Below are 27,278 nucleotides of genomic sequence, written 5' to 3' on the forward strand. Positions count from 1 at the left end.
TTTACACATGAGGGAACTGAGGTTCAAAGAGGTTGAGTGATTTGGCTACTGTCAGGCACTGAGTCTGTACAAAAGCGATGTGTAGAATATCAGTCTCTAATCTCCAAACCATGTGCCTTAATCTCAACACCATCCTCCCTCCGTAGAACATCTACTTTCCACCCAAAAGTTCAGATGCTTATCCAAACCTTGTCAAAAACTATCTGAATCTCCTGGTGCTGAAAATCAGGGAGGTTAATATCATGGAAATAGGGTCTTTAATGAGATTTCTGATGCTCCCTGCGTTGGGTCTCAGATATAACCAGAAAATGCTAAGCATGTGATAATGGAAAGTAAGTGTGGGGGGAAGCAAACTGTTACTGGAACTTTTTCAGTCTTCAGAAAAGACCTGTTTAAGATTATGGTCAAGATTTGGGCAAAGGCTCAGGCCAGTTCTTATTTGATCCTAACCTCTTCACCTATCCCTGACACCACATTTCTTCTTAATATGTGATGGTAACAAGAGGCCAAAATGTTTATTCATATTGCATTGAATAGTATTATGACAGTTTCTCTGTGGGTTTGTTATGAGGTCAAAGAAATGTCAGTTTGGTCTGTAATATTTTTTTCAGATGGGTGGAAATATAGTTGATGCGTTCACCCACCGCTGAAGATTAACAGCATGTTAGTTAAAAAATGTTTATGAAATCCAATCTCTCCAAATGGGCAAAATGCTGCTCTTCTTCTAAACCCTACTTTAATAATTACAAGAAATGTCTCACAGACACATCACTGGAAAAGTAATATTTCTTCTTTGCATGTCCCAGAGGCTGTTCTGAACCATGCCCTCTTTGAGAGGCATTTTATTAATGATTTATACAGACAATTTGGCAAAAAGATAATCAGATTACTTGGATTTGAATGTCTCGGAAACTAGTGCAGACATTTATATGGAAAACATACTATATACATGGGGAAATAATCTTCTGGACCACAAAAGGACCACACATTCACTGGAATGTCCAAGAGACTTTTATTCTTGATTTGCGCCACCCCCTTCCTCTATCAGGCAGAATGAGCACTATTTATCATCTTAAATGGTCATTCATTACTAGGGCTCCGTGTCTGTCACAGAAGTCATGGAAGTCACAGATTTCATGACTTCCTGCGACCTCTGTGACTTCTGCAGCATCCAGTGTGACTGACCCCAGGGCCAGCTGCTCAGGTGGCCTCCAGGGCAGCCACGCCAGCCACTGCTGGAGCAGGTCTAGGGGACAGACACTCCACCCACTGACTATATCTTAGCCTTATTCATTACTATACCTGTAGAAAATTATTAGAGCATCCTCCCATATATTTCTAGTCAGCGCTGACCACTGTTTTCTGTTCTTCTTTCAGTATTATAGAAAAGACACCCACACTAACTCTCCTTTGCCATGACACTTACTAAAAACTTGACAATAGTTTGGCTGCTCGTGTGCTGAGACCAGAGCCTATCATTTATGTTTAAATAACGTTAATGATGTGACACAAACCAATAGAAGCAAAGACATTCAGAGTTAACAACTATGCTCCATCCTTAAAGTGTGGGTATGGTCACAAAAAAGATTATGTGAAAATGGCACATCAGTATTCTTTATTATTATTCATATGTATTATTTATTAAGGTGGACACAACCCTGGAGCACTTTCTGGTAGCCTGGTGCCAAACCATGGGTATGTATCTGCCTCCGTTTTCCTTAACGGACTTTAGTGAGTTCAACAAGGCTTTTACTTAGTGAACAGTGCCCCTTCAGGGCTCTAATTCATTTAACCAAAGGTCAAACAGACACACAAGCAAGTCTTCACTGCAAACATCCTAGCCAGTGGGCCAAGTTCATCTTAATCTACCTGTGCCCACCTGGGTCCATCAATCTCCTCGGTCAAATCTCCTCACCAGTTTGGTCCTCTTGACCCAGGACCCACTCTGGAGTCAGGCCTCTTGCCATGACCTGGGGGAAGGGTTCCTTCTCTGGGCTCAGGGTCAACCTAACGATCAAGCTACTGCAACTCTTTTCCAGAGCAGAGTATAGTTCCTCTGCAGTCTGGACCTCCTGCTGCTGTCCTTGCTCCAGGACAAGATCTTCCTAGGGCTTGATGTTTGTAGTGCTTCCCTTTTTGAATGTCTTCCTCCTAGGAGCACCTTCCGTAGGTCTCAGGTTACCATCCCCAGGTTTCCCCAGGATTGTTCCTTTTTTTTTTTTTTTTGAGGTAGATGTCCTGGGAAATCTGTAAGGGTGCTCAGTACACACTGTGAGCTGTCCAGTTTTATGGTCTGTTTTTTGTTCCTTAGAGGCGGCAACCCTAATTAGGTCTCCTTTCCTGGTGAACTCTCTAACCAGCTCCCCTGAGAAGTCCCTTTTCTCAGGAGCTTCTTGTATTCCAGGACCTCCTAACTAGTTAAGGAACACCTGGGTCTAATTAGGGTCATGAGGGCTCAATTAACTGCCACTCTAGGCAATTAATTACTCACTGGTGGATCTGCATTGACTCATTCTCCTTAGCAGATCCTGTCACAGGTAGGCTGGGTTCCTGACCCCTTCAGAGGGCCAGTTACCCTGTGACAATATTGACCATGTGAACGGTGCTGTACAAGCCAAAGGGAGAGGCAGTTGCTCCAGCCCCTAGCTATATAACCTTGACTCTTTAGCTCATGCTTTTAGGTCTGGAGATCCCCAGTTCAAACCCCAGTGTATCAGTAAAGATGGCAGCCATCACACTGTCACTGACCCAAACAGCTTACAGACTGAGCAAATGAACAACATAAGATTGTACTAAGAGTCCAAGCAGATAGAACTAAGATAGAAGAGAGGGAGAAAGTGTAGCTTGTGTTTCATGACATAGTGATAATTTTTACTGACATGGATCAGCACCATGTTCTTCATGGGAGAAGTGAGTTTTCAATAAAACTTTAAATGAAGATATTACCCCACTATCCTTGTCTCTCTATAGTCTGGAGAAGCAGAGACACATGAATGTAAGTTAACCACAAGTGACAGAGCAATTTTTAATTACACTTATCTAGATGGCTGCTCTGGAGCCTGCTGTTCTTGTCACTGTTTGACATGTTAAAAAGGTAGAAAATAAGCAGGAGATTCTGGGAAGAGGACAAGGTAACAAAATATGCTAACAATGCAAATATCAGAAAAGGATTTAATATAAATCCTGTCAACACATATGCAATGTTACATTACTTACCTGCTTCTTTGCAATTTCAGCTCTCCTTTTATCTCTTCCTTGTAAGTAAGTTGTCTCATGACACTTAGCTGTGGCATTAGTAATGACATAAGGTTCGTTGGTAGAATTTTTGATAGGCACCTGAAAAGATACTGCAAAAAAGGTTTTAATGGATACATTTCCTTTAAAAAATATGAGTACGTTTGCCCAATGCTTGTATTGTTCCTTTCCATTATAGAGCAGATTCTTTGGTAACACTAATCCTGAGGGTTGGCCTGATGCTTTGTTAGTAGAACAATGCACTATCACCAACAGAATCTAAATTTTATGTTGATAGCTTGATTCCAGGCTTCATGGCTGGTAGGAGCAGGGCTCTGCACTCAGCTCCAGAGGAAATGTCTCCTAGGAATGTTGGCAAGGATTCCATGGCTACACACAACTTCACGACTGCCATCAGAAATGGAACGCAGGGATTTCTGCATCATACAGACAAGCTCCTACCATTAAAGCTAAAGGAGGGAGAATTCCTTTTGTTTAAGGGCTTATACCTTCTTTGTGAGCCAGAGACTAGAGTTAGGATCACACTCTTGAGCAACTGTCACATTCCATTCAATAGAAGAAAGTGGAACACATTGCAAGTGTCCCTAACAGTCTTTGGCTGGTAGGAACAGGGTGACAACCCACTCTCTATTTTTAGGAGCAACCTTTATTAGGTGTCTAATGATTTGGATCCTGAATCAGGTAAATATGGATCTCACTTTGTCCCATAACTCAGCCAACTGTGTGCATGCAATGAGTGAATGACTTCCCCATCTGTCCTCGATATTGCTACATATCAAATCTCAGGCACCCCAGAAGAAGCAAGGAAACCATGTACCCTTTTCATGGTTGTTCTTTCAATGAGCCAGCACTGAGCTCAGCTGACCCACACAGCCTCAGGTTCTCAGTTAAAGCTACCATAGGTCTGGCCAGTTTACTGCCTGCTCCCTCATAACTCCTCTCTGCCAACACACACAAGGACAGACACAAGCCTGGGTCTCCTCCCAAGTCCCTCTACACACCACACAACCTCTGGGCTGCCAGAGCTGGTCCAAGCCAGGCCAGGAAATGATCTGACAGATGTCTGAATCTGCAATTTGCAGTGAGGGAGTATCACCTCCCTCACCAAGAAACCAGCTTACAGACTGAGCATCAGCATTCCAGGTAATCTCAGCTGGTGTAAAACCATTGAAGGTATTGTTACAAACCAGTGCATCTTAGAGCACTCAGCCCCCATCTACCCCCAGGACCAGGGGCCCAAAGTGGTCCTACGCTGAAAGCAACTTGTCTGGACACAAGGATTTGGCTCTTTTTTTCCCTTTGCCTTCCCTGATGTCACCTGTCCCTGCATTACCAGCATGTCATGCCCTATCTATGCTAGGTTGTACATTCCACAGGATGGGGTCATGGGCCTAATTCTCCTTTTACACCAGTTTAAGAGCAGTATAATTCCACTAAGATGAATCAGGCCCTGTGCTTTTATTCTCCCTCTAAAGCTCCTGCACACTTATGCTGCGATGTACAAATGATAATACTTTGCATTTTGCAGTGATGCTGGGAGTACCTTTCCCAGACCTGAAGAAGAGCTCTGTGTGGCTTGAAAGCTTGTCTCTCTCTCCAATAGAAGTTGGTCCAATAGAAGATATTACCTTGCTCACCTTGTCTCTCTAATAATAATACTTATCCACTAGGAACTGGACTGACATCAACACATACATCTCAGGTGGGACACTGAACCCACCACTTTTGGTCACTACCAGCTTTGGCCGGATGCAGATTAACCGGGGACTTTAGAGGCCCTTGTGAATCTCCAGAGTGATCCGGTCCCCATGCTGTTCTTCTACCTGCAGACTGACCTGGGATTGTTGAGATCTTCGCAGGAGTCCTTACTAGCTCAGGTCCATCAGCTGGAAAGAGATTAATAGGCTGACACTCTGTGAAAGTTTGCCCAACGTGATTTCTTGCATGTGTCTGCTGCCATCTTGTGATGATAGGGCTACTAGCAACAGGGACACTGGACGTCAGTTTCTTCACAATGCAACTTTTAAATCTTGAATAGGTGGGCTTTCCTGAATCAGGCATCTATTTAAAAGAGTAGAGAATTTAGCTGTAATAATTATGTGATAGGAAGGTTAATGGTTATTAAACCCATGGATTGTCAAACAATCCAAATGACTTAATATAGTGCTGGCACTTATTTCAGAGTAACAGCCGTGTTAGTCTGTATTCCAAAAAGGAAAGGAGTACTTGTGGCACCTTAGAGACTAACCAAGCTCATGCTCAAATAAATTGGTTAGTCTCTAAGGTGCCACAAGTACTCCTTTCCTGTTGGCACTTATATCATTTTATATATCTGTAGAAAAGCCTTTTCACTGTTAATGCATATGGGCAATCCTGCCTCCCAGCATGTAGCCCATGTAACTGCAGGTTGTGCAGGGGATCTCTCTGGGAGCCGCCTGGAAGGAATTTTTCTTCCCATGACCTGCAGATCTGCAGAGTAGCAGCGCAGCTGTTCTGGGAACACAACTGCAGCCTCTGCAGTGCCTGTGACTCTGCTCTATGAAGAGGAATGGCTAGTCGATCCAGGTAGTCACAAATCCAAGTGTACTGTACCTGCTCCTCCCTCAACCCCTCTCAGAACTCCCATGGCTATTGGCATGTGGGCGCACATCAGTGCCACTGCTAACAAGGTCCTTCAAATCCACATTAAAGGAGCAAGATTTTCCCCAAAGGACAATACAGCATCACTGGATACAATTCCAAAGCCATCAGAATATAAAGCATACTACTGATATCCAGATCAGGAGAAATACATTGGGTGTGCAATGCTAAGAGAGACCAAAGAGGTAAGTACAACTAATAAAGCAATAATGGGTCATTTCAACTTCTCGCATATAAACTGGTCACTTCAGGGCACAATTTCTTAACACCTTGAATGAAACGTTCATGGATCTGTGACACTGGCAAACGAGGTGCCAGCTTATGCCAAGGTCCCCATGCTTCACTTGGATGCTGACAAATACATAGCTGGAATTAGTCAGCCTCACCTGTGTATATTACTGTTGTTAAAATACGTATTAAGGTTGTAAAAATGTGCTTAGTGTTTAGACTTTATTGAATGCTTGTAAATTGCTGTATGGATTATAACCCATAGGTGGTGTGTGACTCTTGCATTTGGGGTGCTGGGCGCGAGTGCCAGAAGCTCGCTATAAGTGGGGGGGGCCACTGGCGCCTGGACTGTGGCCCAATCCCCCACCCACTCCACCCTGAGACCCTGCCCCAGCTTGGCCTCTTCTCCTGAGGCCCTTCAGCCCTCTCCTCTCTGCCCCTCCTCTCCGAGCAGTGGGCAGGGGCCTCTTGGGGGAGGGGACGGAGAGAAGCAAGCAGGAGGCTGGGGGAGGGCTTCCGGGGAGAGAGCGGAGAGTAGCGAGTGGCAAGTGGGGAGGCCTCAGGGGTGGTGGCAGAGAAGCTCAAGCAGCGGACATGGGGGGCTTTGGGGAAAGAGGGAGACCAAGAGGAGGCCTTGGGAGGAAGAGGTATGGCACAGGGGGGTAATGGGGGAAGAGGTTGCGGGGGAGTGGGGCCTTGGGGCAGAGCGCGGGCAGGTCCACGGTCCAGGTGCCAGTGTCTCCCACACACTTCTCAGGAGCTTCCGCCAGCGGTGCTCCAAAGGCACCGGCTGGCCTCCAAAGAGCGATGCGCCACATCCAGCATTTCTTGCCCCGTGTGGGGAGGCTTAGCCTCTCCAAGCCTCTTATACCTGCCACCCATACTTATAACATCTGTATCCCATATTGTAAGGTAATATTTGAGCATTTACACTGTAAGCCTCTGACTGTGACTCTAAAGCTCCAGACCAGAGTGAGATGTTAATTAGTGGGAAATGCTGACCTAAAACAAAAGGTGTGATGTCCTGCCCAACAGAGAAGGCCCAGCAACATCACACAAATTATTATGGAACATCAGAGGACAAAAGACTTTATTGGTTGCTCTCCCCACTCATCAAGAGGATAAGTTCAAATGAATTCCTTCCATCAGCTGAAGTGGCAGCTCAGAGAAGAGGGAAAAGAAATAAAAATCCCTGTCTAGAAGAAACTGTATTTCTCTGTTGCTTGGACTCTTAAGGGCAAGATTTTCTAGGCATAAGCAAGAGATCCCCAGTGTTTAGCTGGGTTAGCCCTAAGGGACATATAAAGCTTGCTTATTATAGAAGCTACTACCTTTTGAAACTTATGACTGTAACTCATTTGCATGTGTGTATGTTTATCTGCTTTAATCTTGTGAATAACTCTCTTATTTTGTTTCCCTAGTTAATAAACCATTAGATAGATTATTATAGGATTGGCTATAAGTATTGTCTTTGGTGTGAGATCTATGATGCAACTGACCTGGGATAAATGACTGGTCCTTTGGGACTGGGAGTAATTTGAATATTGTTGTGATTTTTGGTGTAAGGGACCATCTACCACAAAGCCAAGCTTGCCTGGATGCAAGATAGAGAGTACCCAAGGAGATTGTCTGTGACATGTTAAGGGTCTTATAGTGCTTGAGGAGTTTACATTTGATAATTGGCTTGTGAAATCAAAGTATGGAACTCACAACTAGCTTGGGGTTTGTGCCCTGCTTCTTAACAGGCTGCCCTGAAGTTGCTACTCATCCCATTGCAGGACAGTTTGACAGGATCAACTAGTTCTGGAGCACAGAAGAGGAGCAGCTACTCTCATCATAGTACTACATAGCACACAGGTGTTGGTTCAAGGTATAACTATCATTGAGCCACTAAGTAATAGCAACCACATTATAACTAAGTTCAATACCCTTGTGGGGAGGGATAGTACCAAAATCTAGCACTCAGATATTTAACTTTCGGCAGGGAGATTTTTAAAAGTAATTATGCTAGTTGCAAAGCACCTGAAATAAGGAAATTAAAATTCTTAAACTCTGCATGGAAGCTACAGAGTCAGAGAAGACATGTATAGCACTAAACACAAAAGAAAACAGTAAGCAAAAAGAAAAAAAGCATGATGAAATGGCAAGGTACGGAGCTTTTCCAAGTCAATCAAGCACCCTTCAAAAAATGGAAATCTATCCTTGCAAGGTAGGCCAAAACTATTACCCCCATTTCACAGATGAAGAACTGAAGCCCAGACAAGCTAAGTGACTTGCCCAAGTTCACACAGGTGGTCTCTGATCGGTCAGGGAATTTAACCTGAGTCACCCAAGTTCTGGACTAGCACCTGTAACCCTAAATCATCTTTCCTCCAGAAAGTCTCGCACTGTATTAGAAGCAGGAAACTTTGAGAGACTCAGTGGCTGCACTCAGGCGTGCAGCCATGCAAACAAGAATGGGGAAGCTGTGGGAAAACAATAGGGAAGAACAATATTTAAATGGGAGAACCTAGAACTCTTCCCCCAGACATTTTTGAAATTTCAGATACGATTTTCTGCATTTTAGAGAGCTTTAGAAAAAATTTTAGCAATAACAGTAATAACAGTAACAAATGCAAGCCAAACCCCAGGAAGGCTAAACTCCTGCATAGATTTCCCAGACTTAAAAGACAAATTCAGACCTTTCTTAAGTCAATATTGTTTTTATATGTTTCCTTTCGATTGCATTTTTGTTTGTTTTCAAAGATGCATTTGAACCCTTCTCCACACATGCTGCTGGAACACCCGATCCCAGCCAGCACTCCAAAGCTCCATTTACCACACACTAAGAGGAGTCACACACACAAATATCTGATTTTACTTAATGTTTGCTCTCAATCTTTCTGTTAAACTAAGAAAGCCTAAGAAAGCTAAGTGAATGAGCAGCACAATGGCAGAAAGTAGTGCTGACAAATGCAAAGTAGATTGTAACCTTTCATGAAAAGACCTCGGGTCATCTCGACAGCTTGATGTAAACACGTTCATTGTGTAGTGTTGGTCAAAAACAGCAAACAAAATGTGTAGCCGTATAAATATGACAGAAAATACTGGAAACAGTATTATGCTATTATCTAAATCCAAGGTATGCCCTCATTTGGGATGAAATCCTTACATAACTCCCACTGGCTTCAATAGGGCCAGGATTTCACTCTTGAAACACAGCACTCCATTCTGATCACCCCTTCACAATATACATGTAGAATATTGAGCAGGTGATGTAGCAAGTTTTTTGTGTGAGTCAGAGATAGACTGATGGAGAGGCAAGAAATGACCAAGAAAGAATAATTCTTGAATGGAATTTAAGGATTGGGAGCGGAGGATAAGGGGAAATTGGAAGCTGGAATGAAGTGAAAGACAAATGATAGTTTACAGAAGGCTGAAAATGGGAGCGTGGAAAGACGAAAGAAACTCAGGATGTGACGTTGCACTCCATAGGATTCTATGAAAATATGCTAATGAGGGTGAATATGATGTAACTGGGGTATGCTTCATGCAAAAGGTCTCTTGTACAATATCATTACAAAGCTTATAATCTACTGAGTGTGGTCATCCAATTTGTATAAATGTATCATTCTTGTATCTGAAACTAGAAATATGAAATATAACTCTGAGGTCCTATTTTAATTATGCAACGTGTGGGCCATTAATGGTGGTTTGGAATCTTGATGGCTCCCATCAACTAGGACAATTGGTAAATAGCTCTGTTTATTTGCAAGCCTTCGTGTGAGTCAGGCCAGGAAGAATGAAGGCTTAGGTTTCCCATGACATGTGACCATGTCACCTGGTACTGGAATCCATCTTAAACCTGGTGCTTTTCCATTTAGAAGGAGGGGTGGAGACCCAGAGAAACAAAAGATTCCCGTCCTGTGCCAAAGCTATATAAGGGGGTGGAACAGAACAAAGGGGCAGCAGTCATGAGAAATCCCCTAGCTACCACCTGAGTTGGAACAAGGACTGTACCAGGGGAAAGGATTGGGCCCAGACTAGAAAGGAGTCTTGTCTGTGAAAGAAGCTTATTGGAACATCTCTGAGGGTGAGATTTATCTGTAATCAGTTTCTTAATGTATTAGGCTTAGACTTGCATGTTTTTGTTTTATTTTGCTTGGTAACTTACTTTGTTCTGTCTGTTATTACTTGGAACCACTTAAATCCTACTTGTTATACTTAATAAAATCACTTTTGTTTATTAATTAACCCAGTTAGCAATTACAGCAATTGCTGGGGGAGCAAACAGTTGTGCATATCTTGCTATCATTGTTATAGAGGGCGGACAATTTATGAGTTTATCCTGTATAAGCTTTATACAGAGTAAAACAGATTTATTTAGGAACTGGGTATCTGGGTGCTGGAGACAGGAGCACTTCTTACGCTGTTTTCAGTTAAGTCTGCAGCTTTGGGGCACGTGGTTCAGACCCTGGGTCTGTGTTGGAGCAGACTGGTGTGTCTGGCTCAACAAAGCAGGATTCTGGAGGCCCAAACTGGCAGAGAAAATGGGCTCAGAGGTAGTCTCAGCTCATCAGGTGGCAGTCCCAAGGGGGTCTCTGTGACCAAACCCGTCATAGAGAAGGCTAAAATGGGAGTGTGGAAAGAAGAAAGGAAATCAGGAGATGAAAGAACAGAGAGAAAGAAGAAGAGGGGGGACAGGCAGTGTCGGGGGACATGAGGTCAGAAGTGATGGAGGAGTATAAAAAACCAAAGAAGAGGAAAACCAACAAAATAAGAGAAAAGAAAAGAGAAAAAATCCAGTAAGTGCAACTTTTGCCACAGGTATGTAGTGATGCCTTCAAAAATGTCAGTTCAGGTACTGGGAATTGACAGGTGTGATCCAGAATGACACAGAGGAAGACTTATTTTAAAAAAACACAATAAAGGCAGAGGGTTTCAGAATTGTGTCATTAAAATACTTGTAGAGCATCTTCACATTTTTCTTGAGAAGCCCCCCTGGAATTAACCTGCCTATATCTGGGATTCCAAACCTCTAGCAACTTCACTTCTTTCTGATGCATTCCCTTCTTCCTCTCCAGTCCTCAGCCAGAATTAAAAGCCAGATACACAGTAGCAAAACTATGCCCATCTTCTGTGTTAGCTTTCCATACACCACGCCCACCCCAAAAAAATGGTTTAAGCTTGACTTTCTCTCAATGGTAAATCCAGATTAATGTCCTGATCCAAAGCTCATTGAAGTCAATGGGACTCAAAGCTCATTGGGACCTATTGCATCAAATTCAATGGAATAAATGGGCTCAGAGAGTAAAAGGTGTTAATATGACCTTGTCACTGTACAACACTAAACAGTTGAACATGATTCAGGGGCTTGGGTACAGACACTGCTTAGTTCCATGACAAACACATCATTCAAAATCTTTTAAACTTTTTATTAAACATACAAAAAAGAAAAAAAAACAGTTAAAGCATTTGAAATGTAATGTATTAATTAAGGATTTTAACTATATCCCTCATTCCATTTCCCTTTAGAGTTTTATCTGGAAATCCTTCAGTCTGACAGTCTTTTAGATGGTATTAATGATGGTAATAAATAGCCTTTTTTGCTGAAACGAAAAGAAGTTGAGATGGCCTGGACCTGGTGTTGTTAAAGGTACAGTCTCATTTCCTTGAAGACAAAATAAGTCAAACATGTACCAAAGGGAAGAGAAGAGAAGAGAACAGCAAAGATAGAAAATTCAGCTTCTGTCTCTAGTGCTGACTTTCACCTGCAACCTCATTGCTAAAGGAACGTGGGCTCAGCACACGGTCTTATCAGCCCCTCCAAAACCTGGCAAACTTGTACCAGCATCCAGCATCCATACATTGCTTTTCGCTGCCTAGCTGGTCATGGTCTCACAGCAGTGTTGCAAAAGATGCAGTCTTGGCTGGTGAAAACAGAGTCTTATAAAACAGAAGGAAAGGAAGAGAGACAGGAAAGAGAATAAATAAGGTAAGACAGCAGGAAACCAAGTCTCACATTCTCAGTGGCATCTGGAATTTAGCCAGAGCCAGTGACGTCATCTGGATCACTGTTTCTGGCCCAGTCTGGCCAGGACATCTCTCAGGATCAGGACAGTGAAGGTCCAACAGTGTTGTGCTAGATTCTGGGGTCTCAGAAGATGGAAGTGGAAGCCATGATGGTAAATCTCACTTCTAGCTCACCTCTCTACCATTTTGATCCTCCCCACCTCCCCCACAATGTCTCTTTTTAAGGACCCCAACAGGAAGTGGTGGGCAGAATAGCCCATCCCCTTATTATTTTGTTTGCCAGTTAGGCCTAATTTCCAACACACCAATTTGGATCTATTAATTTCCAGTTCTCTACTCCATTTATTTCCAGTTACAGTCTTAACGCAGTCCTGGGGTGGAGTCAATAGACCATTTTTGTCTGGACTAATTTGCTCTTTCATGTTTGCTGAATTTTATGAACAATTTTATGTAACAAACTGAGTTAAACTTTTGTTACCTTGGACAACTTAGAGCACAGGCATTTGCACAACAGACCCAAAGTGTTTCCATTGATTTCAATGGGCTTTGGATCAGGCCCTACCTCCCTTGAAGTCAGTGGTGTTACATGGGTGTAAAATTAATGTCAATGACAAGAGAACATGCTCTCTGAGTCTATTTGTGTGGGCCAGTTAAGCGGGAACTATTTTTTTAATGTAATAGGCACTGAGTTTTAATTTATTTCTATCTCACTGAGAGACATTTGTGCATATTATCAAACTAGTGTTTCATACTGGCTTACGTCTGGGGGAACCAGCAGCAGCTTTCAAACCCAGAAACATTTCTCCGAAGTTTGGGACAAAATGAGCAGCTACAATGGTCTGTGTAGAGTAGCTGCAGGTTTCATGTTTCAGCTCCTCCTCACATTCCAGGCCTGCTGAGGCTTCTCTCAAAATTCTCCAAAATGGAGCCTCTCACAACTTATCCTTTAAAATGTTCAGTGCCCAAAGCAAGGGTGTTTGTTGTTTTCCTGTCGATGGTTTTGTGTACAGTGATGCTCTGCCTGTTGCAGCTCAAATTCTTAAAACCTAAAATCAAAGATTTTTATTCTTTTGAAGTGAAGGATTCCAGAGGGAGGACCGTTTCTCTGGAGAAGTACAGAGGCAAAGTAAGTTGCATCTTCAAAGCACTATTTCTTTGTTTACTAAATCTTTAGAGAGCAACAGATATACTCAATTTACATATGGTAAAAACACTGTAGCATTATGGGGAGATAAAGATGTTTGCTAAAATCCCCTGTTCCTTCAGTATTTAGTGCTAAGCTAGCAGTACAGATGAATTTTAACTTGCTATATTAAATTTAGTGATAATGAATAATGTAAAATGGTCATTCAATATGATTTGTTATAACTGAAATGCTCTAACAATGCAACAAATATATTTTAACCACAGTAGCTAAGAATGTCAGCATATTGCAATTATATTTTAGAGGCTGATCTAAAATATATAATGTGAGACTGTTTATTATGCACAAACCTTAAATGTCTGACTTTGCATGTGTGCTTTTAAAACTAAACTGTAATTTAAAAACATTTTATCCTTTTCAAGGGTCTAATGATTTTTATTAAAAGAATGTATCTTAAAGAATACCTGATTTCAGCTTCTGATATTCTTAATATATCTAATGAGATTATGCTCCGATGGTCACAGATAGTATTCAAGCAGGAGAGATTATGTTATTGGAAGTTATATCTTTAAGACTTGAAGTAATTTAGGAACTTGCAGTTTCTTTCTAAATGTTCCACCTTCTATTTCTCTGAAGGCGTCTTTGGTTGTAAACGTGGCCAGTTACTGCCAGCACACAGACAAAAATTACATCACGCTGCAGGAATTACACAGAGAGTTTGGTCCATCCCACTTCACTGTGTTGGCCTTTCCGTGCAATCAGTTTGGAGAATCGGAGCCTAGCTCAAGCCAGGAAATAGAATCTTTTGCCAAGGGAAACTATGGAGCAACTTTCCCTATTTTCCACAAAATTAAGATTCTAGGATCTGAAACAGAACCTGCATTTAAATTTCTGATAGGTAAATATTTGCCTATTATATATTATGCTGCATATCATTGCAATATTTTTTCATTTATATTGATTTTTTCCCAAAACATAAGGGGAGAACAGAAAAAATGGCAGAAGAACAGAAAGGTAAAGAAATGGGAGGGGAGGGAGGAGAAGGAACAGGGACAGAAGACATCTCAGTTTCCATCTGCTAGGAATTAATCAAAGCTTTCTAAAACATTAAACCAAATCTTTTCAAATTTATATGAGGTTACTCTTAACCAAAATGTTACCTGCTCTTTACAATATTATTTTTAAAGCAAACATGTAGTGGCCTGATTTAACTGTTGTTGTCTATTTTTTATTATCATTACAAAATATTTTATATGAAAAGTTGTTCAAAACACTATATTAACCATTATGAGAGAATTTAATAGAGAAGGATCTCCATTATTGTCTTCGCAAAAAGAAAAGGAGTACTTGTGGCACCTTAGAGACTAACCAATTTATTTGAGCATAAGCTTTCGTGAGCTACAGCTCACTTCATCGGATGCATCCGATGAAGTGAGCTGTAGCTCACGAAAGCTTATGCTCAAATAAATTGGTTAGTCTCTAAGGTGCCACAAGTACTCCTTTTCTTTTTGCGAAGACAGACTAACACGGCTGTTACTCTGAAACCTGTCATTATTGTCTTATATTTCTTAATATTTCAATAGTTAATACAAACATGTGTAGATCAGCAAATTCCCCTCTTACCAGCCATGTATATCTTATTGACTTAGATTTAAGTTATGCATGAACAGTGGGAAATAATCACTGGTTTACATTAACTCATTTTGTAAATTTTTGGGATCCAATCTGCAAAACCTACTCACACAACTATGCCTCATTCACATGAGAAGCCACTGGAACTTACTCATATGAGTAGGGGTTTGTAGGGATGGGCCCTGTATTCTCACAAATAGGAATGAGGCTGTATTTACTTAGGGCTTAAATTAAAGCTCAATTAAGCCACTTGAAAGACTCCTACTGACTTCAATGTGCTTTGGATCAGGTCTTTGGTTACCATTGAATTTCTGTATAATAGAGGAAAGATGGTCCAGTTGTCAGGGAACTAGCCCGTAACTTGGGAGAGATATGTTCAATTCGTTGCTCTGTCACAGCTTTCCTCTGTGACTTTGAGTAAGTCACTTACCTCAGTTCCTCATCTAGGAAACAGAGATAGTGATGCTTCCCAGCCTCAGAGGGTTCCATGAGCATGCGGTGCTCAGCTGCTCTGGTGATGGGGGCCAGCTAAGTACTTTTAAAGAAGATAAGTTTCAAAAATCACTTGCCATATCACTAGCAAAACAACAAGATACTGCAGATTTTGTAAATCTTTTCACCAGTCTGAATTTCAAATATGTTTTCTTTTCATCTAACTAAAAACAATGGATCAAATTCTGCACTAGTTTATACTCCCTTCAATCCTAATATCCCCTCAGATATGCTTGTGCATTATGATCATTAAGACAAGGAGAGTGTTTGACTTCAGTTACATTACAGATGGTGTAAATTAGTGCAGACTATGCCCCATTCACTACATTAAATAAATACTTATCCATACCCGTGGAGGGAGAGAGATACCACATTCACTCTTTCTGTTCTAAAATGCATAATACCTTGTTTGACATAGACAAAAAAATCAGTTTATTTGCTATTTGTATATTTGTATATTTTGAAAGTATTTTATGAAATTCATCCTTTCCCTTCCTGCAGTCCCCTGCCTCAAAGGAATTTACTGTGCAGCTTCTGCCCAAAGAGGATGATATTTTCACTCTCTTATACATTTAATACTTTCTAGGTCAAATTCTCAGCCACACTGGGACAGTTTTGCACTACACCACCTACTGATTCTGACCATACAACTAGTATATCCAGCCCCAGAGCAATCATGTCAGTACACATCGACTTCACAGTATACACACAAATGACGAAAAATATTTCAATTGATGATCATTGAAATTTACAGATAAGCAAAGTAAGAAAAGTGCAGCTTAAGAACTTATTAGAGTTGACTTAAGGATATTTACTTTGTATATCTGTATATTTTGACATGCGATGTGACGGTTTATGTTTTAACGGTTATAAAGCTTTAACTTTTTAAATCTAACTGTCTGCTGTCATTAAATAAATATTGTCTGACACCCCCATTGCCTCATACACCCCTAATTTCCCGCTACTGTGAAAATGTTAATTGCTAAAAATCAGAAAAAATGCCTAAAACCCATAGTTTTTTGCAACTGTGAAAATTTAAATTGAAAAAAAATTAAAAATTACTTAAAAACAAACATTGATATTATCCATCAAAATGAAAAAAAAATACCATCAAATTCTGCCAAGTAGGACCCTATTCTCCACTACATGGCTTATTCCCCTAAAAGAAGTGATAATTCTGAACTCACAATTTTCTTTAAATTCTTCCATCAGGCTATGAGTTCCCCCAAGAAAGGGCCAGGGGCTCCACCAACTAAACCTGCAGGATCCATGAGGGTCTCCAGGGACATGGCAAAGGCAAGGGACTCTACTGCTGCTGCCTTTGGGAGCCATGCTGCCAGGTGTTTCTTAACAGCCTGTCGTCCCCAGAAACCTCCACTCCCAGAAATTCCATAGGACAGAGTAACCTCTGAGGCTTTGCCCCCTGAGACTGAGGGGGTAGAATCATGCAGAAATTGACCCAGCCATCACCCCCAACATCCCCATCTCCTGTACCCACCTGCCCCCTGCTAGCCCATAGAGCTGGAAATACTATGGAGCCCTTACTGAGGGACATCTGTAGGGCAGGGAGAAGAGGTTTAACTACAGAGGTGGCAGCACTCTCCCATGTCATGCTCCCCAGGAAGCAGAAGAGAGTATTTGGTTCTTACACTGCTTCAAAGAGAAGGGGAAAAGTCTTTCATTTCACCCTCCTCGATCAATAGAACCATCCAAACATCCAGATCAAGAGACTTAACACAGAATGGGAGTTTCCTTTTTTCAAATGAATGTTAAAGAATAGCTGCTCTGTGGCTAAGCAATTGCAAGGGTAGCAGTATTTGAGGCCACTAAAAGTATCTGATGCCTTTTCTGCAGATTCTTCAAAGAAAGAGCCTAGGTGGAATTTCTGGAAGTATCTTGTCAGCCCAGAAGGTAAAGTTGTGAAATTTTGGAGACCTGAAGAGCCCATAGAAAACATCAAGCCAGAAGTAGCATCCCTGATCAGGCAGATCATCTTGAAAAAGAAAGAAGATCTCTGAAAAGGCCATTCAGTCTGTGAATCCATTTTACCGCATGTATAGACAATCTTAATACATTCCTGTTAAATGATGCTAGAAGCTAGACCATCAAATGTTTAAATTTCTCTTTGGTTTTAATGGCAGTACTGAGAATAATTACAAATTATTTAAGCGCTAATATAGGGCCCAATCCTGCGACATGCTGAGCACCAATAAAGTCAATGAGAATTGCAAGGCACTCAGCATTTTGCAGGATCAGACCCTTAGTTTGGCATAAAATTGCTAATGTGCCCTGTAAGTTCACACTGCTGCCAATGGTTAATAATGTCACCAACATGAAAATGCTTAAAAAAGAAGACAGAGGGTTTGTATGAATATGAAGTTGACTAATTTATCAAGCCAAGAGCTTTGTTTCCCAGCTACTTGTAACAAGTGTTAGGGATTTTTTTATATTTGATTGCCAATCATGAAACTTCTGTGACTGAATTACTTCAGGGCCATTGTATCAATCCAGAAGCATCACACCAGAGTAGTTAAAACTGAATGCCACTGAAAATACCAGCTTTGCTACATTAACAGAGGAAGCTTGATGAATTGTGAAAATTACAAACTAAGTTTTAAAAAAAATTGTAAATAGATAGTTCTATGAAGATTGTTTATTAAAAAAGAAAAAAATCACAAAATGGTTCCTAGCCTACATTGTGTGTATTTTGATATATTTCACAAAATGTTCTGTGACACTGTGCAGCCATACACACTGAGAGCATTCTGGAGAATCTAACACTAAAGCAATGATAAGATCGGCCCCTATTTTATTTGGAGCTAGGCAAACTTAGATTGCTAAACTTTGTGAATCAAGCAGCAGACAAGCTGGGATTCATCAGGCATTGTGGCTGTATTTTACAGTCTGAGACAAAGCAGGATAAATTACTAGAATAATTCTAAGAGTGGATACGCTATAGTAAATATCACATCTGGAAGAGCTGAAGTGTAATGATGAATAAAGATGGCTGGTTATGTGTGGCATTTTCAAACCAAAGTTAGTAAAGTATTCACACTTTCTCACCATTTGTGGTGTGGGAGAGGGGAAACTGTGAGGATCTTGAAGCTGAATCTGGTTGGAGGCTGTGGTTTCATTGGGGAGCCCCCAGGCCAAAAGAAGGCATTGCTGGGGAGGGAAGAGGCATAGCCAAAACTGCCAAAGTGGAAGGTGAAGTTGTTCTCAATGCCAGAAACCTGGAGGGAGAGCAGCACTGGAAACACTAGAAACGAATCCGCCGATGCACATGGGGCCAAGCTGGAGGGAGGAATTTCACCCTTGTACTGTTCACAGTGCCGGGTTTACAATGGCGCCATGGAGCCGGGCCCATGCTCAGAAGGGGCCCCGGCCTGCTCTGCTTGCACTGCACCCTGAGACCCCGCTGGCTCCCCCACCCACCACTTGCTCCTCTCAGCCTGCCTGCCGGCTGACTGAGGGTTCATCTCCATCCCCATCCCCACACTCCTACTTCTCTCTGTCCCCCGGCCGGACCCAGTGCACCCCCAGCTCCGGGAAGTCTCTGCTTCCCACTACCTGTGTGGCCCCCCCTGTCTCCCAGAGCTGAGCTGCCTGGGACTGGTGCAGAAGCGTGGCCAGTCTCAGGTCTCAGCCGGTGGGGGCGGACAACAGTCGGGGGGAGAGGGGGTTTGGCTGGGCCTCTCCAGGCAAGTGGGCCCTCAGGGAGCCTGGCCAGGGCAGGCCCTGGCCTGGCTGATCACGCCACTCCCAAGGGGCCGGAGCGATTCCCTACCCCGGGACCAACCCTGGCTGCACTGCCAGCTCAGCCTGGCAGACAGACACCTCCCAGCAGGGCGGGTGAGTGTGGCCGAGAGGCAGGGCATGGGGGAGTGGGTCTCTTCTGGGGGGACGTGTGTTTGTTGGGGCACTAGGGTGTGGGGGTTCTGTGGGGGGTGCTGGGCACTTGTGGTGGGGTTGTGGGCAGGGAGGCAGGGGGGCGCTGGGCAGGGCTGGTGTTGTGCAGGGTGCTGTGCATTTGTGGAGGGGTCTGGGGTGAGTGCTGGGTATAGTGGGTCCTGGGGGGCTCTGGCCATAGGGAGTTGGGGGATGTTGGGCGGGGGGGCTGTGTGGCACAACATGGGCCCACCCCCTGAGGGGAAGGGACACGCTGGCAACACAGGGCCAGGCGGGCCACTGGACGTCTGGCAACTGCTGGTTTGTAAACAATGCCCTCGCACTGGGCTGGGCAGAGCTGGGCCGCCCCTGCCATGCCATGCCTCATTGCCCCTGGCTGGCCCCTTGCTCTGGGGACTGACCTCCTCGCACCATGCTCCATTGCCTCCATGGGGGCCCACAAATATGTTTGGCGCCAGGCCCACAAAAGGTTGATCCAGCGCTGACTGTTTGTGGAATGTAGGTACAAGTAAACAGCAGTCATTAATGTGCAGTTATTCACACAGCTTTGTGGGTGGATACTAATTTCACAGAGATTAGGTAAGAGGCAAACTGTACCACATATCCTTTGTAATCTACACAAAGGTGCTGGGGAGTGGGAACAATAGGCATTTGGGGCATTCACCTCAGAGTCATTAGTCTGACTAGTAGTTCCATCCAGGCTAGTAGTGAGAGCAAAGGACATTGTGACAGGGCAGTCTGCCCCTTTCTGGCTCAGGAGGCATGGGGCCTGGCAGCCCTATTCAATTAGTACCACCCTACCACACCTGGGTTGGGTGTACGACTTAAAAGGGAGAAAAGCCAGCAGTGTATGAGGGTGACTGGGGAGGAGTGTAGACTGATGGTTTCTTCCTGAGGGCCAGAGGCCTTTGTACTGAGCTGGCTGAGGAAGAGACCCAGGGGAGAGCAAGGAGCTCTCCAGTGGGAAACCTGAAGGAAAACTTGTGTCTTGAGTCCTTTAAGTGTGTTTGGTAATGAAAGAGGTGCAGGGCTCAAGCAATTAGGTGCCAGGGCTCAAAATTTTTTTTTACTTTCATAATTGATGCAGCAAGCCCAGAGATACCAGGGCTATGAACTGCTGAGCCTAGAGGTGCCAGGGCTCAGCCCTGGCAAGCCCTGGCACAAATTAAGCGCTGGTGTCGGGTATATCTTGGAAATCAAATGATTACCCATTTCCACAGATCTCCACTTCTTCCCCATAATCTACAACAGGAATGGTTTAACCTGGGACTCCTTTCCTTCGTAAAGAGCCACCAGGAATATAAATTTTCCAAATACATGTCAACCAACCTGACTTGAGCTGGAGTATCTCACCTCCTCTCTGTTGGATGTTCTGACCCCAAAACAACCAACAGAAGTAGTGTCAAGCAAAACCAAACAACTCCCAAATTGTGTCTCTGGTTCCCTTAGGAATCTTTTTATATCCTCTCTGAACGTTTCCAGCTTATAAAGTTACATTACATAATATTGTACGAAATGCACATTTTCATATGGGACCTAAACCTTAAAGCAATACTCACATGTGCAAGTAGTCCCTTTGAAGTCAATGTGATTATTCATATAAGTAAAATTTTGTAGGATCAGACCCAAACATATTAACTCCTGATGTCGAACAAACCACAATATCTACAGGCCAGATACTCTGCTGGTATAATTTGGCTTAGCGGCCACTAAAGTCAATGGAGCTATGCCAACACACATTTACAGTTGTGGGCCAGATCTGCTGAGCATCTGGCCCACAATCTTTACAGAGAGAGGCTCATAATAACCACTTGTAATCTGCTTGTCTAAATATTGATGCAAGGTTGTGTGCTAATGTGGAAGTGTATTTAGTTGCTGGTATGTGAACAACAGCTAACTAACAATACACTGCCTAATCAGCACATACACAAAACTAGTTCTATTATGGACCTTAATGCTGCAAGCCCTCCACATATACACACATGCTGTTCCACTGGGAGGTCTTCACTTGGAGAGTTTGCAAGAATGATGGGGTATATGTGTTACTTGGCTTATCTGGGAGCTCATATAATGAAATAGTCTGTTTTTTTTTTAAATAAGAACTGCCTAGATACAAATACAAGGCATGGATTTCATCAAATGAATACCAGCACTTGGACACCAGGATTGTAGATGCCTTAAGCTAATATTGAAATACTCCTATCAAGAAACAAAGTTTATTTCTTTTAAAATTAATTTAAATTAGCTGGCTATGAACCATTTCCCTTGAACAGAAAACTGGCAAAGTGCCTAGCAATGTGACTGGTAAATGACAGTGCACTGATCTGAGGGAGGCATCCAATAAGTGTGCTGCAGAAGACAATAACCCCAGTTTTCCTGAACATCTGAATTAGTGATCCTGAAGAGGAGTTAATAGAACATTAATAATATTGACAAGTAATGCTACAAAAGGAGATGTTGCAAAAATCACTGAGAAGAGAGAAATGATACACAAGGATAAAGGGACCAGTCCCACAAAGTTCTAAGCACCTTCTACACCCAAGAAAGTCAGTGGGAATTGAGTGGTTTTCAGAACCTAATGGAATTGTACCCATCAAGTGTGTTAACATAAGGACAGGGAAAGAAATTAAACAATATTCAGTATGAGGCTGATATTTCTTGCAAAGCAGTGACTGTAGCCAGCATATTATATATATGTGTGTTAACAACATGAAAAAAGTCGATCTCTTTGGTCTTCATTATGCAGGATCATAACATTCAGATTAGAGTTCTTCTCTCAGTGGAACTGGTGAGAACCCCTAGAAACACTACATACATTTTTAGTACTTCAGAACCACAAAAATGTTGACAAATTTGAAGGCACTTGGAGAAAACGGGAACCATTTTCAAGACACTGTTCCCCTTTCCTCTCCCGCCAGTACAATAGTGGAAATGTCATGATGACACTAAAATATAATTTTGGGGTATTTGGTAGGACATTTGATTGAACACCTTTGGGTTTGTCAATTTTTAAACTCTATCAGCTTTTAATTGCTCATTGAAAAAAATGTAAATTTTGCCTAATGTTGTTTTATTAATGTATTGACATATTCTATATAAAACAGCAAGAACATTTCAAAGGAAAGAATTTAGGAAAGTCATTGCTTGTCTTGCTAAAAAGAAAGCTGTCAGTTAATTTGTGATGGATTGATATGGTTTGAATTCTACTATCTGTCTATCTGACTTAAGTATTTATAAGGCCTCCTATCATATTGGTCTCTAAGTGCTGATCAAAATTTAAAAGCATTATAAGAGCTAAACAAAAGTTTTCTCTTTGTACTTTGGATAACAGGAGTGTGTGAAACAGTGATAACAGTAAATATTAGATTTCACTATTGTTTGATTATACCCTTTACAGCAGAAAATAAAAAGGACCTACAAGATGCACCATGTAAAATAAAAAGAAAAGGAGGACTTGTGGCACCTTAGAGACGAACAAATTTATTTGAGCATAAGCTTTCGTGAGCTACAGCTCACTTCATTGGATGCATTCAGTGGAAAATACAGTGGGGAGATTTATATACACAGAGAACGTGAAACAATGGGTGTATATAAATCTCCCCACTGTATTTTCCACTGAATGCATCTGATGAAGTGAGCTGTAGCTCACGAAAGCTTATGCTCAAATAAATTGGTTAGTCTCTAAGTTGCCACAAGTCCTCCTGTTCTTTTTGCGGATACAGACTAACTCGGCTGCTACTCTGAAACCTGTCATGTAAAATAAGTTTTGCTGCAGTTCGATGATCACAGTATGTGCAATAAGATAGCAGGTGTAAGTTAGCTGGTGTCGGATTTTCAACCAGCTAACAATACACTGCCTTCCTAGCACACACATTTAGTTACCACCAATGTTCTCACAAGTTGGTATCCTGATGTCTTCATAGTCCATCTCATTAAAATAACAGGGAGCTGTCCCTGCAGCAGGTGACAGTGTAGTAGAGACTGCTAGATTCACACAAAGCAGCCAGCTAACAGTACACTGCCTACCAGACACAGGGAGTCTGAGCAAGGCAACATATTTCCTTTTTAAAGATGGTGTGACTGAATTTTATTCGTAACAGGAACTTTGCAAAGTGGAGTGATGGAAAAGTTAAAGATCCATTTGAGCAATCACTCCATTTTCCATCTAATTTCAATGTTGCTAACCTCTTTCAAAATTAACTCAATATGTATTTCAACCCAAAATGTAAATACTTACATGCAATAAATATCAAGGGCATGATTCTGATCTTAGTTAAATTACTGGTAATACAGACTAATTCCAAGGAAGTCAGCTGAGTTACAATAGTGTAAAGCAGTGAAAAGTGAGATCTGAATCAGGCCCTAAACTGTCAGCCAAAACTTCAGAGAGTGTTAGACTAGATTCGCTTTTCATTCACATCAGTTTTGCTGGATTTAACTGGAATCACCCTGGATTAACACTGGTGTGATGTAAATCAGAATCAAGCTAAATTCTGCCCTTTTTTGGTAACCATTCTAGCTCATGCCCTGATTCAGCAAGGCAATTAAACATGTGGCTAACTTTAAGCATGTGAGTAGTCCCATTGACTTCAATGGGCCTTTGTATCAGGCCCGTAATGAGCAAAATTGATGTTGCTGATAAAAATTCACCTTCACGGTGTTTAATTATTATAAATTTGGATCTTAGGACTCGTATGGGTAGTGAGCTGTATGGATGTTACTGAAGGCAGAACCAAAGAGGTTGTATGGATGTAAATAAGGACAGATTGTGGTCCCTTCTCTTTGCTTTTCAAAACTGGGCTCTTATACCACTCAAAAGGAATTCTATCTTGCAATACTCCTGAATTATCAAAAAAAAACCCACCTATATGAACAATTACTTGTCCAGTTGCCACGGCTAGGCAGAAGCCAAATGAATGAGTTGGTTAATATGGATCTGATTCCCATCACAGTCCACAAGAGGTTGCCATTTCCATGACTTCCATGATGCTTTTGAATTCAACAACGTGGAGTGCAGCTAGCAACTGTTCATATATCAAGTTCTCAACAGCCAGCTAGCAATGCACTGCCAAACTGTCACATCCTTGTGCTCCATCAGTGCTTCTTGGCCATTTTCTGTGTCCCACAGACAGCTTTCTATAGCTTAGCTATTGTTCAACATGTTTAGTCTAGCATTGTGCCTTCCCAATAGTATTGCTTGTATGAATGTTAACAGTAAATGCCCAAATAAATCTGTTAGTCTTTAAGGAGCCTCCGGACTCCTTGTTGGTTTTGTGGATACAGACTAACATGGCTATCCCTTGATACTTAACAGTATAGTAATATACTTGCATGTCAGTGATTACTACACTTCTGTACTATATTCTGTCTTTAATGCACCCTGTTTATCTGCTCTAAAATTTCCAGTCTAGGCGTCTCCCTTTACATTGCCTCCATCCCTAAGTGTATCTGAATCTCACTTAGGATTCTACTAAAGTGACTCACCAGATTTACACTGTAAGCTTTTGAGGTAAGGGCTGTCTGTATTTTGCATCTTGTACATTGCCAAGCACACTGTTGGTGATTAACACATGGTAAACTGTAAGTTTAGATCTATCCACTACGTTTTCACTCTTCATTGTTTCTTCTATTCCTTACCATGCAACCACACAAGTATGTGCCAGCTGGCTTGTGACGCTACATGTGCAGGCATCTCCCGACATGCCTGCACCCACTTCAACCAGATCAAGTAGCTTATATTCAGTAATCAGTCCCCATAACCCTATGAAGAAAGAATCCCAGGATCTACTTCTGAAGTTTTCATTATATCACTCCCACTTTGCCACTAAAGTAGCTAATGTACATTTGTCTACGGTTTCACATTATGCATTTAAATGAGCTTCATTTGTAGTGACTCTAATAACACAGGGAAAAAATCTCTTAAAACGTTATTTTTGTGTTCATTATTATATAGATGTTCTACTTTTTCTGTCCCTTCCTCCCTGCCCCTAAAAAAATATACAAAGCAGATTTTTTTTTGTATATGTACTTACCTTAGTGAACTTCTGTAAACTTTGTTTTCTCATCTGCTTAAGATCTTTCCCAAGTGTTTTCATTACTTTCTCCTTAAAAAAATACAGAAGTACAAACAATGCTGTTAAATGTATCATCTGAGCAACAACTATTTTTATCCCCAGTCTAAATCACTGGTCACATGAAACCAGAAGTTTGTGGAAGATCAAATCCTGCAGTCCTTCCCCTCTTGTACCAAAATTATTGAAGTCTGTGGGCCCTTTTCCACACTCTGCTAAGCTAAAACTCTCAGCTGACTTCATGAGTTCTGCCTGAGTTAGGAAAAAGTATGATCTTTATGACTTGTTCCACAATTATTGTACTGTGTAACGGTGAGAAGATAATCACTTTACTCTACTCCAGCAAAGCACTGGTGAGTTAGAATAAAAAGAAAAATGAATGGCATTTACCCACAACATGTCTTCATCTGTCTTGACCTTCCTAGAAGCAGATCTTTCTAATTTCCACTCCATCTCTGAAGATAAGCTCCTGCCAGGATTATCTACCTTAAAAAGTACTTATTTATAATGTAGCTATATTAACTTATGTGCACCCATGCGAATAAATATCACTCACTTTTGAGACACCAGGGTCCTGAGCCAATCTGGCTTTTTGCCTCTCTTCAAGGACAGAGTGATGGGCTAGATGCCCTTAACAGCCACCCGTCTTATTTAAACTCCCTCCTGCGCCTTCTGCCTGCCTTACACTCTGCCCTCTAGGAGCCCCCTTATCCCCTGTCCACCCCTTGCCTCCCCAGCTCCTCTCCGCTACGCTCCCCTCCTCCCCGCTCTCCCCCTGCCTGTCCCCGATGAGATCTCCCAGAGGGACCGACATGCCATTTAAACAGACCGCACGCGCGGCAGGCAAAGCGGGAATTCCCTGCCCTGGCAGCTGATTGGCCGCCCGGCTCTGTGACTGAGGGGGATTCCCTTCTTGGGAACGCTGGGGCGCGGAACGCAGGTAAACGGCGGGGCCTGCCCGCTCCCTCCCTGGAGGCTCCTGCTCCCGGGCCCGCGGTGGCTGGGCGGCTCGAGCCTCCTCATTGTCTGCAGCGGGGCGGAGCTGCTGGCAGCAGCGCCAAGGCTCGCGGGGGTCCCTCTGCTGCCACCGATGGCGGGCAAAGAAGCGGGGCTTGGCTCGCCAGGCCCTCTAACGGGCTTGGCGGAGCTGCCCTGCCCCCATCCCAGCCTGCTCGCAGCCCCACCGCAGCCTGGGGCGCGTTAGCTGGGGCGGAGTTGCGGGGCAGAGGATCGCTCGGCAGCAGCAGCGATCCCAGCCGCAGGCGCTAGGAAGCTGAATCTCCCGAGCCGGCAGCTACAGAGCTGAGGAGCCGAAAGCCACTCGCTGGCTTTCATCAAATGTTACGTTGGGCTCTTTCTTCCTCCCTTCCCTCCTCCCCACATTTCACTTTATGCCAAACTTCGGGGGCGGGACGGGGGGGGGGGGGACCGAGGAAAAGTTCATGAAATGAAATGGCGAGCCAGCGAAATATTTTATGCCACCTTATAGCAAACGCCTGTTTTCCCTTTGGAAGTGTGAGTCTTGGCCAGGTTTGGATGCAAAACCGTCATCACAGGCCTGCTTAGTCTCTAAAATGGATGTGGTGGGGCGGGGGCAGGGGATGTGTCTGTTTTATTCCAGAAATAATGGGCATCGACAAGTCCTCCCCTCTCTGTCTAAGAAATGGTCCTATTCATCTAATTAATCCTTGATATGTTGATTTATTTGGAAATCTGTGTGCTGTCTTTAGCATAATCTGTGTTGTCATTAGTGTGATGTCATTTTGCAAGAACTAGGGTATATGTGACAGGTTTCAGAATAGCAGCCCTGTTAGTCTGTATCCGCAAAAAGAAAAGGAGTATTTGTGGCACCTTAGAGACTAACAAATTTATTTGAGCATAATCCACTGCATGCC

The 27,278-nt window shown here is 42.7% G+C and overlaps 2 protein-coding genes across 3 annotated transcripts in view; one reads left to right on the forward strand and one right to left on the reverse strand.

Moving 5' to 3' along the window:
* CDC20B (cell division cycle 20B) overlaps positions 1 to 26,075 on the reverse strand; it is a 47,975-nt gene extending 21,900 nt beyond the window's left edge. Inside the window, exons 1-4 of the mRNA XM_074952551.1 lie at positions 25,774 to 26,075; positions 25,345 to 25,416; positions 5,091 to 5,316; positions 3,217 to 3,347 (exon numbers count right to left, since the gene is read on the reverse strand). Of these exons, the coding sequence (XP_074808652.1) occupies positions 3,217 to 3,347; positions 5,091 to 5,316; positions 25,345 to 25,416; positions 25,774 to 25,836 (492 nt within the window). The 5' untranslated portion in view covers positions 25,837 to 26,075. The remainder of the gene's footprint in view (positions 1 to 3,216; positions 3,348 to 5,090; positions 5,317 to 25,344; positions 25,417 to 25,773) is intronic.
* Positions 13,016 to 18,391, forward strand: GPX8 (glutathione peroxidase 8 (putative)). Of its 2 annotated transcripts, XM_074952552.1 has the most exons (3): positions 13,016 to 13,261; positions 13,916 to 14,177; positions 17,258 to 18,389. In XM_074952552.1, the coding sequence occupies exons 1-3, from the start codon at positions 13,058 to 13,060 to the stop codon at positions 17,419 to 17,421; spliced, it is 630 nt and encodes a 209-aa protein (XP_074808653.1). In that variant the 5' UTR covers positions 13,016 to 13,057; the 3' UTR covers positions 17,422 to 18,389. The 2 variants fall into 2 exon arrangements, with proteins under 2 accessions (XP_074808653.1, XP_074808654.1); XM_074952553.1 differs by lacking the exon at positions 13,916 to 14,177 and having other exon boundaries at positions 17,258 to 18,391.
* Positions 26,076 to 27,278: the final 1,203 nt, after the last annotated feature.

This window comes from Natator depressus, chromosome 5, assembly GCF_965152275.1.
Source record: "Natator depressus isolate rNatDep1 chromosome 5, rNatDep2.hap1, whole genome shotgun sequence".
Taxonomy (NCBI): domain Eukaryota; kingdom Metazoa; phylum Chordata; order Testudines; family Cheloniidae; genus Natator; species Natator depressus.